At 39.0% G+C, this 18,194-nt stretch overlaps 1 protein-coding gene across 3 annotated transcripts in view; it reads right to left on the bottom strand.

Annotated features, from left to right (window-relative positions):
* PARP8 (poly(ADP-ribose) polymerase family member 8) overlaps positions 1–18,194 on the bottom strand; it is a 177,799-nt gene that overhangs the window by 3,707 nt on the left and 155,898 nt on the right. For all 3 annotated transcript variants that reach the window (XM_047729841.1, XM_047729839.1, XM_047729840.1), the window contains 7 exons: positions 17,525–17,573; positions 16,284–16,396; positions 15,978–16,050; positions 14,637–14,706; positions 11,675–11,748; positions 10,495–10,564; positions 9,562–9,646 (listed from right to left, as the gene is read on the bottom strand). In XM_047729841.1, the coding sequence (XP_047585797.1) occupies positions 9,562–9,646; positions 10,495–10,564; positions 11,675–11,748; positions 14,637–14,706; positions 15,978–16,050; positions 16,284–16,396; positions 17,525–17,573 (534 nt within the window). The remainder of the gene's footprint in view (positions 1–9,561; positions 9,647–10,494; positions 10,565–11,674; positions 11,749–14,636; positions 14,707–15,977; positions 16,051–16,283; positions 16,397–17,524; positions 17,574–18,194) is intronic.

Below are 18,194 nucleotides of genomic sequence, written 5' to 3'. Positions count from 1 at the left end.
ATTTTGGAAAGCAAAAAGACACTGCCAAAAAGAGGATGGAGAGACTAAGAACACCAGACTGCAGTTACACTTACACCAGTCCACATAGCTCTCTCCTCATTTTCCTGATATGCATTTATGTTTATTCTGTCTCTACGGCATCTGTGTCCTCTGGACACAAAGTTGAGTTGCGTAAGATACTCTTGGCTTAACTGATACCCAGCCTACGTACTACCAGCTCTACTCATTCAGTTTAAAGCTGACCTTTGAGATTTGTCTGCAGTACAATCTAACTGCTTTTCCTCAACCCACTGCAGTCATTCTTCCCATCCTACCACTCTGCTGGAAGTCCAGACAATGGCTACCCAGGGCCTCTTCGATGAGGAATTCGGATTCTACCCGCTACGTCTGCAGTACATGATACAGCTGACTGCTCTTTTTCCTGAAGCTACATTATCTCTTCACTCCCTAGTTGGCCCTTTGATTATTAATTCTCAGTTACCTTCACTGCGTCCTCTTCCCTAACCTCCCATTTCAATGCTGGCTTTATCCACAATTCACTCTCAGTGTTTTCTCTTTTCATGATATGCAAACTCTCAATTATTTCAGTCTCTCCCGCTGCTTTAATTATCACCCACATGCTGATTCCTAAACTATATCTCTCATCCTTACATCTTTCCCTAACTAAAATTTTCCCATAGAAATCACAAATCTAGTATATTCAAAACTGAACTTAATTTTTTACCCCAAGACTGCTTTTTTTTTTAAACTCTATCAAAATCTCAATTTGGAGTGCCATCACCTACCCCATCTCTCAACAAGAGAACTTCAGTCATTCTTGGCTCTTCCATGTGCCTAAATCCAATAAATCACGAAGTCATCTTCCCCTCTCTTTTCCTAATTACTCCCAGTTGCACCTTCTCTCCGTTAGATGACATTACCTTCATCTAGGGCTTCATTATCATTTGTTTAAATAAGTGATTTTCAAGTTGCAGGTTATGTACAATTAGCAGGATCTGAAACTAACTTAGATTGTTCGGGCTAGCCTTTTTCAATGAAATTAGAATAGAATAGGACACGGAATACTGAATGCACCCCACGAAGTAAGCCTTGTTTTTTCCAAAGTCACCATGTCAAACACGTTTTCTTCTGGAGTGAGAAAACACTGACCTAGATGATTGTAAGAACATTATAACTGATCTCTCAGTCTCCATATTGAGCCCCATGATCCCCTTTAGAAGACTTTTCTGCTCTGCTAGAAAACAGATACAAATAGGATACAATAGGACACAAATGGCCTCCACTTCACTTGCAGGACAAAATCCAATGGCACTAGCATGACGCCCCAGGGTCCCTCAGAACCCAAACCTAAAAATCCTCTCCAGTCAAGTCCCACCTCCCCAACACTCTATTTCCATTGTAAGGGCCTATTCAGCCAGAGCGGCCCCACCCCGGTTGAACTGCCATTTTGTTGTAAAACTTAAATTGACTCTACCCTCCCCACCCCCCCACCCTTGCCCAGGGGAACTTACTTAAAAACAAGTCCCGGAAACCAGTCCGAGGTAACAAAGTCCAAGTAAAAAGGGTGAGCCAGGCCAGATGGAGGTATTCAATCAGTGGGGACGCATACTGTCTCCTAGCTACCAAGGAGTATGGGCCCCGCCCTTTGGGCCCCTATTCTGACCAAGGTGAAAGGCTGGTTCAAATGTTTACTAGGGTAAACTGTAATTCAATTGGTCACCTAGCATGACTGTGCAGCTTTCTCTGTGTGTTACAATTTCATTGGCCACCTGTGCGTGGCCAGGCCCAACCACGTGGCCTTTGCTCCATAAAAGCTAGTCTGTGAAACAGAGAAAGGTCGTCTTCTCTGTAAGGGGCGGCCCCGACCGGTCTGTTTGACGGTCGGTTTGATTCTTGATGCTAGCGCGAAATAAAGTTTTGCTTGACTTTCGCTTTGTATGAGTCTCGCTCCTTTAATCGCGGACCCATTATTGGGGGACCCAACACCATCAAATGGAAGCATTTGCTATCCCTAAATACTACATGCTCACTGACTTCTGAAAAGCATTTGCAGTTAATGGAGAGACGATGAGAATCACATTCTTTAAATGAACAATAATAACTTAGGACAGAAGGAGCCTGGGGGCAAAAGTGAGCAGAGACTAGAGAGCAAGAGCAAGAGGTTGAGACGGAGATCGAAAGCATTAAGAAAAATGCTTATTCTTCCGTTGTCTATGAAACCCACAAGGAAGCACAGCAGTTGTGGGTTGGAAGGGAAAAACTGGCCACAGGCATTCAGGTGTCTTAAACAATGACGCATGTATCATAATACAGGAAAGGCAAACTACCATTTGACCAGGAGAACTGGCAGCCGTCTAGATACGTGCGCTGCTAGTGGCATTAGGGCATATGCTACAATATGGCACACAGAATGCTTTGCAGCTATTAATCAGTATTCCAGACATGCACTCAACTGCTAAGTTAACAGTGAAGTTCATTTATGTCCAGAAAGCAACAAGATTAAAAAAGAAGAAATGGAGCAAGACTGGTATCAATAGGGAAACGGTACACCTGACTGGGGTTTTCTGGAGAAGGAAAAAAGAAACCATCTAAAAGGAAACATACTTTATATGTATGAGATAGTTGCCAGGGGCATTAAAAGATTACGAAGATTTTAATAAAAAAAAATAAACCAATTTGCTTAAAAAAGTATAAAAAAGAAATAAAGAGAACAGACGGAATTTAGCTGCCTGGAACTCTCCAGGTATGTTAGGAAATTTCCTGGATGAAGACTTTTGAATGCATTCACAAGTTCTATTCCCAAACTCATGTAGCAGCTAGCTTTGTGACAGCTTTAAAGAATGGTATACGTCAATTTGTTTTCAGACTCCCTAAATCTGGAACCCAGAAATGACTGCATTGTTTTTCATTAGCAACAGAGAGGAGAAATTCACTGCAAATGGAATGCTATCCAGCACTTCTCCAACTTCTCCGAAGTTCCTTAAGGTATCTGATGCTCTAAGAGCATTATCTACATCATCGCCCATGTACAATTTCTTCATTATGTTGGAACATTCAGTCTTTGTCACTGCTCTCCTATACTATGCGTTAAGTGTTTGGGGGAACAGAATTTGCATTGTACTAGAGGAGATAATAGAGTTATGCAAATAGCTGTAAGATAGGCAGCAAGGACGAGCAATTTTAGGACGAGCAAGGACAAGTAAAACTTAAAGACAGACATCATGTCTGACTGGGATGTCAGGAAAGACCCCATGGAAAAGACCATGTAGTTGAGCCTTGGGAGATCAGCTAAGGCTGAGCTGGCAGGTGGGCCTATCATTTGGACTGACTGAGCAAAGCACAGTGATGGGAAAAATACTTCCAAGTTGTTTTCAAGAAACACCTTAGATAATAATTTTATTCCATCAGTGGTCTGTACGGGTCACTGAAGTAAGATAAAACGGGCTCTTTGTTGGAGAATGTCATGTCTTTGTTAAAAACTATCAGAATTTATGAACAAGGTATAATCAAGACTCTGCTTTAGGAATATTAGTGGGATATAAATAGTATGATCTTAAAAAATTTTATAGAAATGTAGGCTATACACCAAAAGATTAACTATAGTTAACTAACTCCAAGTGGGATATTATGGGTGACTTTCTTCTTTTTTGCTTACCTTTGATTTTAGTTTCTATAAATGAACAGTTACCACTAGTGTAATAATGTTAATGTTTAATAAATGTGGCATTGTACAAGACAGATTAGGGGCAATGACAAAATTGGAAGCCTAGAGAAAAACTAGTAATCTTTTGGTGGACTCTGAGGCAGAGAATGATATATCTATGGAAACAAAGGCATCGAAAGGAGAAAACTGTGTAAAGATATGCATGGGGGCTGATGACTATAGTGTCAAGGAAAAAGACATTAAAAACTAAAGCTCAGGGGGCGCCTGGGTGGCTCAGTGGGTTAGGCCGCTGCCTTCGGCTCAGGTCATGGTCTCGGAGTCCTGGGATCGAGCCCCGCATCGGGCTCTCTGCTCAGCAGGGAGCCTGCTTCCTCCTCTCTCTCTGCCTGCCTCTCTGCCTGCTTGTGATCTCTCTGTCAAATAAATAAATAAAATCTTAAAAAAAAAATAAATAAAACTAAAGCTCACGATTGCAAGTGTCTTTGAGTAAAATCACTGTGTAGACTGGGGAAGCCAAGAACTTGACTCGAGGTTTTAGCAATGGGTTTCACTTGGTACATACTGATTTTAAGGTATGAGCAGACTTTTTGAGGGGAAATACCTAGCGAGCAGTTAGGTATGGGCATTTCCTTCATTCCTACTTCTCTGCCAAGCACTGCGCTAGGCACACAAAGACAAATGAGCCATACAATCCCCAACCTTAATATGTATGCGGGGATAATGGAAAAGATCGTACAAAGAACAACTCAGTGATAAAAACAAAACCCATGGCATCCGCACAGTAACACCAAGGAGTAGCACAATGAGTGAGGGAAAGTTTCTGGGAGGAGGGAAGGCATATGCTAATATTTAAAAGAGCGGGAATCAGATAAAGTAGTGTGAGGGGAGAGAGGAAGAGAGAATCCAAGTTTACTGGAGAAAGGAAAGAGGAAAAGCATAAGCATTGTGGGAATCATAGCATACAGTTTAGGTTGTGAAGCCTAATACCTAAGGTGAGAAATCATGGGTAATGAAAACCAGGGCTCTGGGGGAGCGGGGGGAGGTGTGAGGTGGTGGTGGTGGGGGCTAGATATCCTTGATCTTCTAACACAGCAATGCTGAAGGAAGAACAAAGGTCTGGGAAGTGAGTTGGTTTCCTTTGTGAAGGAGACTAGACTTCATCTTACAAGAAGCAAGCAGTTTCTCAAGAGTTTTACGCAGGAGAGTGATGTGGCAGTTTCAATCTTGGAAAGGGATCTGGGTTGCAGACAGAGAAATTGAATTTATTATAGGCTGGGGATAAAGCAAAGTTTCCAATCATATCAGCTTGATGTCACACAGCTAATGCCACACAGCTTCACCGAGCCATGACCGAATGGTTTGTCTTCCAACTTTATAAATAACTTGTCTGTCTCCTCACTATGTTCCCATTCAAACACTGTTGTGGTGGTGTTTTTTTCTTTTTTTGCAAAATCATGATGAAAGTCCTCTTTCTTTTCACTCAATGGCCATGATACAGTTCTTATTTTATGAATTTTTCTTGTATCTGCCTCTTAGATTTCAAACTTTCACCAAAAAAAAAAAAAAATTACATAATCTAAAATATTTCCCTTTTTAGCTTTGTCTTTGTTCATTCATTAGAAATCTACTGAGAAGGATCCATGCATCAGGAACCAGGGGAGATGCTGCAGGGCATCAGGAGAGTAAACAAAGGCAAGAGTAGGAGTCAGCCCTTTCTGACATGGAAAATTCCGATACAACGAAAAAATTGATTTTTAAATCGTAAGTTTTGTAGTGTAATAATCCCTAGAATTGGCTAGAATCTGTTTACAACATCTGAATTATTATATTTTGCCTAAAGCATTAAAATTTGATTAATTCATTTTGAAATTATTAAACAAAACTTTTCAAATTTATTTCTATAAGTGATATCTTCCCTTAAATTTTACTTTCAATTTTTTTGATACAGTAGTCTGTTCCCTAAAATATCCCCCCAATTCTTCTCTCATTCTGTGTTGTTGTTCACTTGTTAGAGAGAGTATGATTAGGATATTAAACACCTATCTTATTATCTCCATTCTAGAAATCAGATTAGCATGGAAACTATTTTGATTTTTTGTAGTTTCACTTAATAATAGATTTAAAAGGGAAGCCCCCAATAATTTATATTCTAGTCATCAGGCCAAACTTCTAACATAGGAAATTAGATAATGTTAATTTTAAAAGATCAGAATAAGGGACGCCTGCGTGGCTCAGCTGGTTGGACGACTGCCTTCAGCTCAGGTCATGATCCCGGAGTCCCGGGATCGAGTCCCGCATCGGGCTCCCAGCTCCACGGGGAGTCTGCTTCTCTCTCTGACCTTCTCCTCGCTCATGCTCTCTCTCAAATAAATAAATAAAATCTTTAAAAAAAAAAAAAAGATCAGAATAAAATGAGAATAAGAAAATAAGATTTTCTGCCTGATAACAGTATATTTGTGATAACTCACTTCTTTCTCAACAATTTATCTTTTCCTAGATGTTACCACTCACTGGGAAGGCACATTACTCATAGAACTCTGTGATTTTTATCTTTTATAAAGAAGCTGATGGTTGTGGGCACCTGGGTGGCTCAGTGGGTTAAGCCGCTGCCTTCAGCTCAGGTTGTGATCTCAGGGTCCTGGGATCGAGTCCCACATCGGGCTCTCTGCTCAGCAGGGAGCCTGCTTCCCTCCCTCTCTCTACCTGCCTGTCTACTTGTGATCTCTCTCTGTCAAATAAATAAATAAAATCTTTAAAAAAAAAAAAAAAAGAAGCTGATGGTTGTAATTAAAATGTACATTAATTAGTGAATGGATTCTCTTTCTGATGTGTTTGAATCTTATCAATTTTCCTTAATTAGTCTCTTTTCTCTTGAGGGTGCAGAGAAATTAGGATGAAATCTCATCTGTATTTATGAAAGAAATGAAAACAATTACCTTAACAGATTTTTTTTTCTTTAAAATACTGGAAAGCAGCTAAGTATACTGGCAGGATTTTATTCTCTTTTCTTCAGATGGTCTTTCCTCATTTTTTTTCTTCTAATAAATACAGAAATCCATCTCTCCAGACATACACATGACACATATATTCCTAAAGATTTATTTTACATATGATTTATGTAAAATTTCAAAGAAATAATGCTAGAATGCCTACTGCCTAAAGTTGCTTATTTAGCTTAATGAATTTGAACTTTAGCAAGATGCTAAGAGGATTAAATTAACTGATTAAGGGGCGCCTGGGTGGCTCAGTGGGTTAAGCCACTGCCTTGGGCTCAGGTCATGATCTCAGGGTCCTGGGATCGAGTCCCGCATCAGGCTCTCTGCTCAGCAGAGAACCTGCTTCCTCCTCTCTCTCTCTCTTTCTGCCTGCCTCTCTGCCTACTTGTGATCTCTCTCTGTGAAATAAATAAATAAAATCTTTTAAAAAAATGAATTAATTAATTAACTGATTAACATCAGGCTAAGGAACGGATTTTGGAGTTACTTTTCCATCTAAATCATACGGTCACTCAATCAAACAAATTTGTGATTGGATATGTCTTTTGGAAGGCCAGTCTTCTAACAGTGGGTAACAGTCATGATGGTCAAGAAAGAAGGTGGGGGGAATTTAATGAGTCCTTTTTTTTTTTTTTAAATATTTTTATTTCTTTATTTGAGAGAGAACGTGAAAGCACAGAGGGAGAGGGAGAAGCAGACTTCCCGCTGAGCAAGGAGCCCGATGGATGTGGGGCTTGATCCCAGGACCCTAAGATCATGATCTGAGCTGAAGGCAGACACTTAACTGACTGAGCCAACCAGGCACTCCTAGTGCCTTTCGTTGAAGACCTGCACTGTGCTAACTTTGTCCTCATAAGAATCTTAAAATCGGGGGCGCCTGGGTGGCTCAGTGGGTTAAGCCGCTGCCTTCGGCTCAGGTCATGGTCTCAGTCCTGGGATCGAGCCCCGCATCGGGCTCTCTGCTCGGCAGGGAGCCTGCTTCCTCCTCTCTCTCTGCCTGCCTCTCTGCCTACTTGTGATCTCTCTGTCGAATAAATAAATAAAATCTTAAAAAAAAAAAAAGAATCTTAAAATCGCATATAGCTAGCTTCCCTAGGAAGCTCCAGACCCACATCGCACCCTTATCTACCTTGCATTCTGACCAAGGAGGCTGGCCTGTACAGACTCTAATAAGCTCACTTCCCTCTACTTTTGGGCAGGGTTTAAGCAATGGTGAGTCCCAGCAGGACAGTGGCGGTGGGGCAAAGTCCAGGTTTCCTTTGGGTCCAGGCCCATAAGGGCACGTTGGTCTATGTAAGTCCCTCAGCTGAAGGCTCCAGCTCTTTTCGAAGATGCTGAACTAGAAAGGGTTCTCCTACTGGGTTCTGAGAACAGTTTCTTGTCCTTGTCCTTGTCCTTTTGGTCCTGGGGATGCAGAATACTGCTCGTGCTACTAGATCCAGGTTACTACACTAGACCATGTTGCCCCTATAAACCACATCTTTTTCAACAATCTACTTGTGGGTGATAGAAATTATGTTTTTCATGGGCCACAGATTTCCTGTTGGGATTCTGCCTGGTACGGGAGACACAGCATGCTACTGTCTCTACCGATGATGCTTTATTGTATCTACTAATGAAGGTCAGAGAGGTCCTACAACATGGCTAAGGTCACCTAATTGGTCAGCCTGGACACAAACTGTCCAACCAAAGCAGGCTCTGTCCACCATACTCATGGCTGCCTGGCCGTGGAGAAAGATATCTATAGATACATATATATGTCACAATATGTAATGTCTATATGAATATGTATCAGAAGTACAGAAGATACATAAATGCATAATACATAAAACAGTATCACAAGAAAGTCACAGTTTTCATACTATCCCAAAGAAAACCAGACAGTTCATAAAATTTGCATCGAGAACAGTCTGCCAATAAGCCAACAATCAACTGCTGCAGGCACAGCGTGCTACAGATAACACTATATAAGCAATCTGGAGGCAGTCATTTTGACATGGCTTATAAAACAAGCCTGTGTTTTTTTTTCCATCTTCTCTTTCGAAGACTATATAAAGGTACAAAACGGATATACTCCATTCTTTCCTGAGGTCTTTCTGGAGATAGGACCGTGGCTGAGGAAGAAACAGACAGGGAAAGGGTTGGGAGTCAAGCGAGGGTGGGTGAAAATCAGGTCTACTGCACTCATTATTTATTTGAAGATGAAAAAATAATGCTATTATACTCTTGTGCAGGTCTTATGATACAGCTGTGTCAAAAAATCCACATCAATATGTCTTGCATTGCCAGCCAATGTTACATGAAGTGCAGATCATCAACTTTTTAAAAAATATTTTATTTATTTGAGAGAAAATGCACACGAGGCGGGGCAGGGGGCAGAGCGAGAGAGAGAAGTGCACTCGCCGCTGAGCAGGGAGCCCAATGTGGGAACCAATCCCAGGACCCTGAGATCATGACCTGAGCCAAAGGCAGCCGCTTAACCCGCTGAGCCACCCAGGCGACCCATATCATCAACTTTTTTCCTCATTACTATTTTCTTCATTCCCAGTTATAATACTTCTTAAATCCATAGACAACTAAAGACATATGTATATGTGTGCGTGTGTGTATATGTTACATCTATCTATAGGTGTATGTCTGTCTACACATACATACACATGCATATATATATGCACACATAGATCATTAAAGAGACAGAAAGTTTTTCTTCACTTCTAAGTTAATAGCCTTTAAATAACCCCTCTGTTTTTTACAGCTCATTAAAATAAAACAGAAACATTCAGATGATGAGAAACTACCTGTCTGGTACTTACTGGCAGCTAAAGTGACCAAATAATAATGTAGTCACTATCTCATTCATGGAGAAGACAGTAACATACAGATTTGAACCTTTACACTTACACAAAAAAGAATCGTGTGCAGACATGATCAGTATTTGGGACGACCCATATCTCTCCATGTTTGTGCAGGTCAGGTGAGGTGATGACTGTAAATGGAAGATAAAATTAAAGAATGATTTTATTCTAAGTTACTCTATCCATCCTCTTAGAAATCTAAAAGCACAAAGTACATGCACAAACACACATGAAAAATGTTTAACCTTATAAGCTATCAAAAGTGTAAGTAAATACAATGAAATGTCATGTGACAATTTTATGTTTTAAACACCATCAGTGTAACAACAGGAAGGGAATCACCTGTATAGTATCAAAAGCAAACAGTTCCTGACTTGGGGACTATGTAGAAAGCAACTTCGTGTCCTATATTAACTATCAAGGGTTGACTACGTAAAAGACAGTTAATGGTGCCTACTGAACTCCCAGCACCAGTTTTTTTTAGTCAAGGTTAGATTTTATGGCAAGAACAAGGAAAAGTATACGATCTTGCAAATCACCTATCAATCTGTCTACCGCAAGTTTAGAATAGAGGAATAATGTCAGTGTAGAAGCAGAAAGACCTATTGGGCTCTCCTCTTAGTGCTTGGTTCATCTTTCACACTTTTCACAGTATTATACATTCAAAAACCAACTTAAAGAGGAAGGCGGCATATTCACAAAAGAGATTAGCAATACTTGATCAGAAAAATATAATTACCATTCTGAGATATCTGCCAAGAATAAAATACAGCACTGTCTGAATTCTTGCCAATTCTGCTTTTTCACCTTTATGATCTCTATTGTATCTGTTTTCCATCTGTGCCCTTAGAGAAGGTCACAAGGAATAATGCAATGTTTTCACTAACCCATTTTGAGCATTCTGGAAATATAGTCGAATTCTTAAACACAGATAATATAGAGAATTAACACTATGAGGTTTGTGAAACTTTCAACTTACCTTCACATAAGGCTATGCATTTTAAGTTACGGCTTTGCAGGAATTGGGACTGCTGCCCTTTTTTCTGTGACTAAATTCCAAAAGAATTAAAAAATCAGAGTGAACATAGGGCAGTTGCTCAACTGAGAAAAGAACTAATCATCATTAAAAAATAATAGCCACTAAGATAGCTTCAGATTTAAAAAAAAAAAAAAAAGGCCTATGTAGACTAGCAGCAATATCCTTGAATTCTTTCTTAATGTCAAGCTATATTTGTTGTATCATTTAATTTCTGTACATAGTCATTATTAAATCAGTCTCAAGATAAGTGAACTAAAAATGCTCAATTAAAGTTTCACAGCCTCACATCATAGAATTAGAACTCAAATTTATTTTTACTGGAAGCCTGGCATCCTCATTTCAAGGGAAACAAAATTAAAATTGCATGCTCTTTTCAAACTCTACAATCAGTTATTCCAGATCATCTAACTTACTCAAAACCAGACCATTTTTACAGCACCATTAACTAAGCTGCAGAAGTTTCAGGAAAATCTCATGGAGAATATCTGTAGTTTTGTTTGTTTTTAGATATTAAGTTAGCTGTAGTTCCCCCCCACCCAATTCAAAATCACATTATTCATTAAGTAGATTTCTCACTTGTCCAGAATGGCTGGTTCCACTGAAATAACAAGGGATTTATGCTTGGTCTTTTCTCTGTCTGGAATGTTCTTTCTCCCATATGGCTCATGTACTCACTGTCCATAGGCCTCCACATAATCACCTCGGATGATTCGACATACAGTATTCTACAGCCCTTTTCCCTGACTTTTCTCCATTTTTCTCTACCATCTAGCATTCTTCCTCTCTAAACATACATTTAATTTATCCATAGCCACTCAATAGGATGTAGGCTCCCCGAGAAATTCCTCTTGTTTTTGGTTCTATTTTTGATTTGTCACTACAGTCCACTGCCTAGGAATCTCTCCCATTGTGATGGGAGCTTAATAAATACTTGCTGAACATTTACTGCATAAAGGTGTTTTGATTATCACATTTCAGGGTCAGTTTTATGGCTTTGTGGGTAATGGCCATTCAAGATAATTCTGCAGACTTAAGAAGCCCGAGTGCTTATGGAAGCCCTGCTGGCTAAGGAGGCAGGAGCTCACTCAGCACACATCAGCCCCTCGAGCGGCTACAACACCTGTGATGCACTGCTGCTTTTACTGCTGGACGCCGGCTCATCTTTGGTTGTCACCTTCTGCTTCTTGTTCATCCCTGAAACACAACAGCAGAATTGTAACTGAGGGACAAAGCTGGGTGATACCTTAAAATACAATCCACTGGCATCACAAAGTTCTACTGGAGGTGAAGACATTGCATCGGCCATAGATGACCACGCTGGGCTCCGGAAGGAGCAGCGGCTATGACCTGGAAAGTCAGTGGGTTTTGGGAGGTCCTGAGAGTGTGAGAATGCAGACAAGCCAGATTGGTTTTCTTTGTACTGAAAACAGGGATAGGAAACTCTCTTGCAAAAAACTGATATATTTAGAAAATTCTTAAAATTTGCTTTTATAGGGCTGGTAGAGCTTAAACTTTCATTTTACTATCTGGTTAGGAGAAGGAGAAGGTGAGGAGTGGGAAATATGAACAAGGTCAGAAAAATACATTTACGCTGAAACTTAACTTCGTGAATTGTTCATCTGTATTTAATTCTGTGTAGAATTTACTGTATCATCTAATAAAGGAAAAATTACGCAAGTTCCTTTGTCTATGATACTCACAAGTTTTAGCTTACTCTGTTAATGCCATGACTTTTTACTGTGACAGATTTTAGACAAACAGACGTAAGATTCATATCTGTTTTAGAAGAGATCAGTATTTTTCTATGCTTTATTTGGAAATGCCCATCTACTGTCCAGAAATTGAGAAGTAGGTTGATTTTCTGTTGTTGTTGCTGTTTCAATAAAGGCTCGATGAGAAAGAATAAACTGCAGACGGTATGAATATAACTCTTTCCAAGTCAGAAATATACTCCCAAAGTTGCAAATGTCGAGAGGGTCAAGCTGAGAACAAGGCCTAGGGTTTCAGCCACGTGCTTCTGGGAGAAAGGTAAAGTCTGTTATCCTCAGGCGGACTGTGCTGCTCTCCACCCCTTACACTTGCAGCCTGAAAGCCAATTACGGAAAGCTACTTCACAGTATGTGATGACTTGATATGTTTTTCCTTATCAATGCTGAGGATGTATTTTTTTTTCTTTTCTTTTAAGAGATTTTATTTATTTATTTGACAGAGAGAGATCACAAGTAGGTAGAGAGACAGGCAGAGAAAGAGGAGGAAGCAGGCTCCTTGCTAAGCAGAGAGCCCGATGTGATATGGATCCCAGAAGAGGGATCATGACCTGAGCTGAAGGCAGAGGCTTAATCCACTGAGCCACCCAGGCGCCCGGAGGATGTATTTTCTTGAACTGGTTTTATTTTAGTTTTTTATTGTGTTACATTTTAATGAGATTTAGAAACTGATTTATGCTGATTTTAATTTGTTTTTTCCTTTGAATTATATCATTCTGTTTCCTTTGTTATCTTATTCTTCCTGGTGTTTCTCTTTTCTTTCTTTCTTTTTTTAAAAGATTTTATTTATTTATTTGTCGGAGAGAGAGAAAGAGCACAAGCAGGGAAAAGGGCAGGCAGAGGGAGAAGCAGGCTCCTGGTAGAGCAAGGAGCCCAATGCCAGACTCAATCCCAAGATCCTAGGATCATGACCTGAGCCAAAGGCAGACGCTTAACTGAGTCACCCAGGCATCCCCGGTGTTTATTTCCTGTGTTATTTTGGCATATTGTTTTTTCAAAGATTGTTGCAACAATATTTCTTAAGCCATAGGCTCTTCTACAATGGGATTTTGTCACTCTTTCCTTCGGGAATGAAGCCTAATTCCCCAACCCTCAAAGATGCAGGGGCTTGTGACTGCTCTGACCTATGACATATGTGGGAAGTGCTACTATGTGACTTCTGAAGCTGGGTCAAAAGGCCTACAAAGTCCACCTGGTGTTCCTAGGACATGTGTTCTGGAAAAGTTTGGGGTAGAACCCTGAGAAACAACTTGCTGTGGTTGAAAAAGCATGAACTTAGGCAGAATTATACTGGCCTGGTTAATGTTTACCTGGTGATTTGAACTCTCAAGATATCCTTTTGTATAACAGAGCATCTTAAGACTTACTAAGCAGGCACCACCACCAACTTCAGGAGACTATGTAATATAACCATACAATCGCACATACACATGAGCACATAAGCAAAACCAACTATATATGCAGGTGTATGAATACAAAAACTTTACAAGTCTGAAGAGAAATACAGAGAACACTGAGGCTGGGGGAAAGGAGAAAAAAATTCCATTCGTTACCTTACACAGGTCTATGCAGTTTCAATTTTTTTTTTTTCTTCAACTTTGTATAGTGAGCATAATTACTTTATGTTTAAATACATTAAGTTATTGATCTAAAAAAATTATCACACTGATTATGGAAACATATTTCCCCAAATTTAAAAGTGTAAAGAAATCACCCGAATTGTACCACCTGAAGATAAAGAATGCTAATAATTTCGTGATCTTTCTTTCCATATTTTGCATTTACCAGGCTCCTCTCAAGCACGTGCTTTCAATTTTTTCCAAAATAATTTTTTCATACAATATCACCCAACAAAAAAATGTCAATAAGCAGGATAATTTTGAGGGTATTTTTCTAATCCTAAATTCCCCACATTGTTCAAAATATCTTTATATAATATACAATAAAAAAAGAGAAGAGGTTGGCATGGTGCAGAGTTACAAACCAGGACAGTGAATTACTATAGATGAGTAGTCTGTGTTCGACAGAATGCTTTGCACATACCACATTCTCAATAGTTACTTGTGGAGGGAATGAAGGTAGAAATCACTGAACAAAATGGAAATTAATTCTGACATTGAAAAAAACCACATATTCCGCTTTACATATTAGGGTAAGTATTCTAAATTCACCCTGACATGTGAGCTTTGTTTCTGCTTCTGATATGAATCAAATGAATTAAATGCAAATGTATCAAATAAGCTTCAGTCACTTGATACACATTAAGAAAATTCAAAACCTCACACACTTGAGGTTAGAAATGAAATAGGAGCTTACCTGAGTAACCAAAAGATATGCTTGACATTGGGCTAAGATAGATTCCACTCCCATACATTGCACCATGGAGCTAAAAGGGGAAGAAAGGGGACAGAAAGTGGACAGTCAATGGTTTCAAAGGGGAATATTTTACAAAAGAAAGGAATCAGTCTCATGTTGGGAGGATTAACTCTCAGAAAACAATAAATCTCTTTCCTAAGATCTAATGTGAAAACAGTACTACTAATATCCTTGTCTTCAACATTCAGTGAGTTGATAGATGAAAAGTGATAGCTAGAGAAAATATCCTTGATAAAGGTTTTCTACCCGACCCATGACAAAGACAGTCACTTATTATCATGTACTAGCATAGGTTTTTATGTTAATGACTCCAAAATATCAAAAACAAAATAGGCTGAATATACACAACAGAGCTTTGATTAGGACACACATGCTAGTTCATCAACAAAGTAGCCTATTCAGAGTTTCACTGTACAACACTGTCATCCCATTCTTACCTCCTCTAAACTTTTAGGTTAACAGTTTCATTAGCGAAAACTCTTCAACTGATCCAAGAAACTACTCAGAACAATTTAAACTCTCTCTCATCACTTCCACGTTCTAGGGCCCCTGGACCTTATTTAGCATGGACTGAATACTAATTCAGTAAGTGTGTGTTTATGGACATTTACATTTAATTGTATCATTTCAACTGTCATCTGCGTGTGGGATCCAGCACAGGTGACGGGATTAAGCATCTCATTTTCTGACCTCTGTCCATCATCAGATGAAAATCAGCTGAATGAGAGTGAAGTGGGGTGTTGAAGGCGACAGGCGTAAATAAAGATGAGCGCTATATCCACGATACCCCATGAGGGATACCCCATGAGGGATATCCATGATATCCCGCTGACTCCCAGCACGGCCCCGGAGACCATGAAGCAGGCAGCAGATGGCTCTTTGGTGTCCAATCTCCCTCTTGCTGATTCTTAGCCCTACCTTACCTCCTCTTAAAGTACCCCACTCTGGGGCAGTGCTCAAGAAATCTGCGTTGAATTAGTAGACAGAATGTTTGCACGGTTTTACTTTCTGCATGATAATTTTCTTCTACTGAAATTCAAAGTGATTTTATTGTTTTCTCATAGGGAATTCAATTTCTTTTCCTCTTCATCCCCGGATGCTGTGTTGGTCAATTCTGCTTCAGTTATTTTATGAACATTACTTCTGCCTTTTAGAAATTCTATGTAATGTTTAAAGCCCACTGGCTTCCCCTTTCTCACATAATAAAAAAGCACCAGGATTGCTTACTGAATTCTAACACTAAAGAATATATGGTCTTGTTAAAGCATTTAGAAAATTTACCTGCAGTCTAGTATTAGAAGCAACAACCAGACCATTCCTCAGGATAGAGTGCCAGTTTTCAATGTGTGAGCCACTAAAACACAGAGGAGGGGAAGGACAAAATAAAACAAAACATTAATAATCTTCGAAAGTGGCCACAATATGATCAGTCATGTACCTTCTCGAAATCTTGAATTTCCAAGTCAAGTATCAGGCAGTGGACTACTCAGGGCTAACAGCCAAGTACTAAAAGAATGTTTTCCTCCCCATACATTTCTGGAAGACTGGGGTAGAGACATACCCCCATCAACAGGAAGCCATACTCACTGAAAAGCAAAGGTGCTTCCAAAGAGTTTTTTAGCAGCTCTAAAATTAGATTCTTTGGCTGGTGGACTGCTGAGAAGAAGGAATTGATGTGGAGTATGCATAAACTTCAGTTGCTGCCGTTTAAAATAATGACAAATGAAAATGTCAAAATTAACATATAACCAGACTGATGACAATTTCAAATTTTACTGGTTTAAGAATTAATTGAGATTCAAGCCATACTAACTTAGATTAGCAGGACCATTCATTAAAAAAAAAAAAAAACAAAACAACAAACCCTGCTTAAATGATCTATCATATGGAGTTGCTGATATGAAGGGTAATTTTTTAGGCTAATGGAAAAGGAACAGGACACAGACAATCCAAAGTCATTTATATTTATCTTTGGAATACACTCTGTAATCATGTCCAAGCAGATCTGCCTTCCTCATTATGTTTCTTTTTAAGACTTTTATTATTGAATTCCCTAAGTATACACTAGCAATTCAACTGGGGAAATATCTGAGTTGGCTAAGCAGAAAAGAAAAGTTAGTTCAAGATTTTAAAATTGCAAAAACTATCATCATCATGCTTTATTTGCATACATTTATAAAACTGTAAATTGCCTACATTCACGCATAGTTCCCCCTTTGTTCATGGAAAGAAATTAAAACAGAATCTTTTGAATTAGTGGACTGACAAAATTTTCTAATTGCTGCCCTTTCACTTAGGAAAATACTTATATAGGAGTACAATATAAAGGAAATCTCGCGGCTTAGAGATTCACAGACAAGCGAGCTGAGATTTTGGATACGGCTCTTCTTTGGTTTCGATCATAATTGAAATCAGAGCCCATTAGCTTTTTCCTTTATTTTCTAAGTGTATTAAGCCGATAAGGCAGTATCTTCTCCTCTGTGGAAAAGAGGGGCTGTGCCGACAAGAAACTGACAATGATAAAAAGCACATTACCTTTTTTCTGGTCAAACTCCTGATTCTTCCTATCACTGGTGGAATATCTAAACAATTTCAAACTGACCCTTTTACTTACTTAAAAGTTCAGGGCAGCAGCCTGAATGTGAATTTGATTTCTTGGGACAACTTGGAGCTGGTGCACATATGGTAATTTCAAACTGAAGAATTAGGCCTAACCTGGGATTACTTCAATTTCCTGGAGAGGCTGCCTAAAAAATCACAGGGGTCACTTCTCCCAACCAGTCAGGACTCTTCCCATTTCTGTATGTATATGTTAAAAAACAACTTACCCTGTTAACTGGCAGTTTCACAATATGTGACCTATTACTTGAAATAACCCTGAAATTAATTAAAATAGTCCATCAGTCACAAATATATGCCAAATATACTTAATGTTTTTTTCCCTTAGTTGGCAAGTGATCAGAACTTACGTTTGCCGTGACATTAACTAAATTGAGTAACCATTTTACTTAATTACATCCCTTTGCTTTGGTTCCTGAAATAATTTAAAGAGCTTATGTAACAAAGAAGATAATATTTTAATCTGAGAAGGAAGAAGCAGTCCCTTAAAACCTAACAGATAATGATTTTTAATCATTACGACCTCAGATATCAGCAAATGAACATTTCTAAACATACTTTCAAAGGATGATCGTCGAGATGCAAAGCTTAGATACATCAGCTTGCTTGGCTCTTCCCTACACTGTCTCATTAAGAACGAGTTCCTGTGAAGATCTTTTTCTTTCTTTATATATTTGAAGATCTTTGTGCTGATATATATGGTGATATATACACAAACTGTTATTCACTATATTTAGACACTGAGGTTGAAAAAAATTTACATTGTTATCTGAAAGAATTAGTTATTTTTATGTTTTTCAGAACAGAAAATAATAACTAGGGAAAACTCTAACAAAACAGTTTTGTAGATTTTCTTCTCCTTGAAAAAGTGACTAACAA

The sequence above is a fragment of the Lutra lutra genome, chromosome 5 (assembly GCF_902655055.1).
Source record: "Lutra lutra chromosome 5, mLutLut1.2, whole genome shotgun sequence".
In the NCBI taxonomy this organism is placed as follows: domain Eukaryota; kingdom Metazoa; phylum Chordata; class Mammalia; order Carnivora; family Mustelidae; genus Lutra; species Lutra lutra.
The sequence above is the reverse complement of the archived record's forward strand: the minus strand, read 5'-3'. Positions and strand labels throughout refer to the sequence as shown.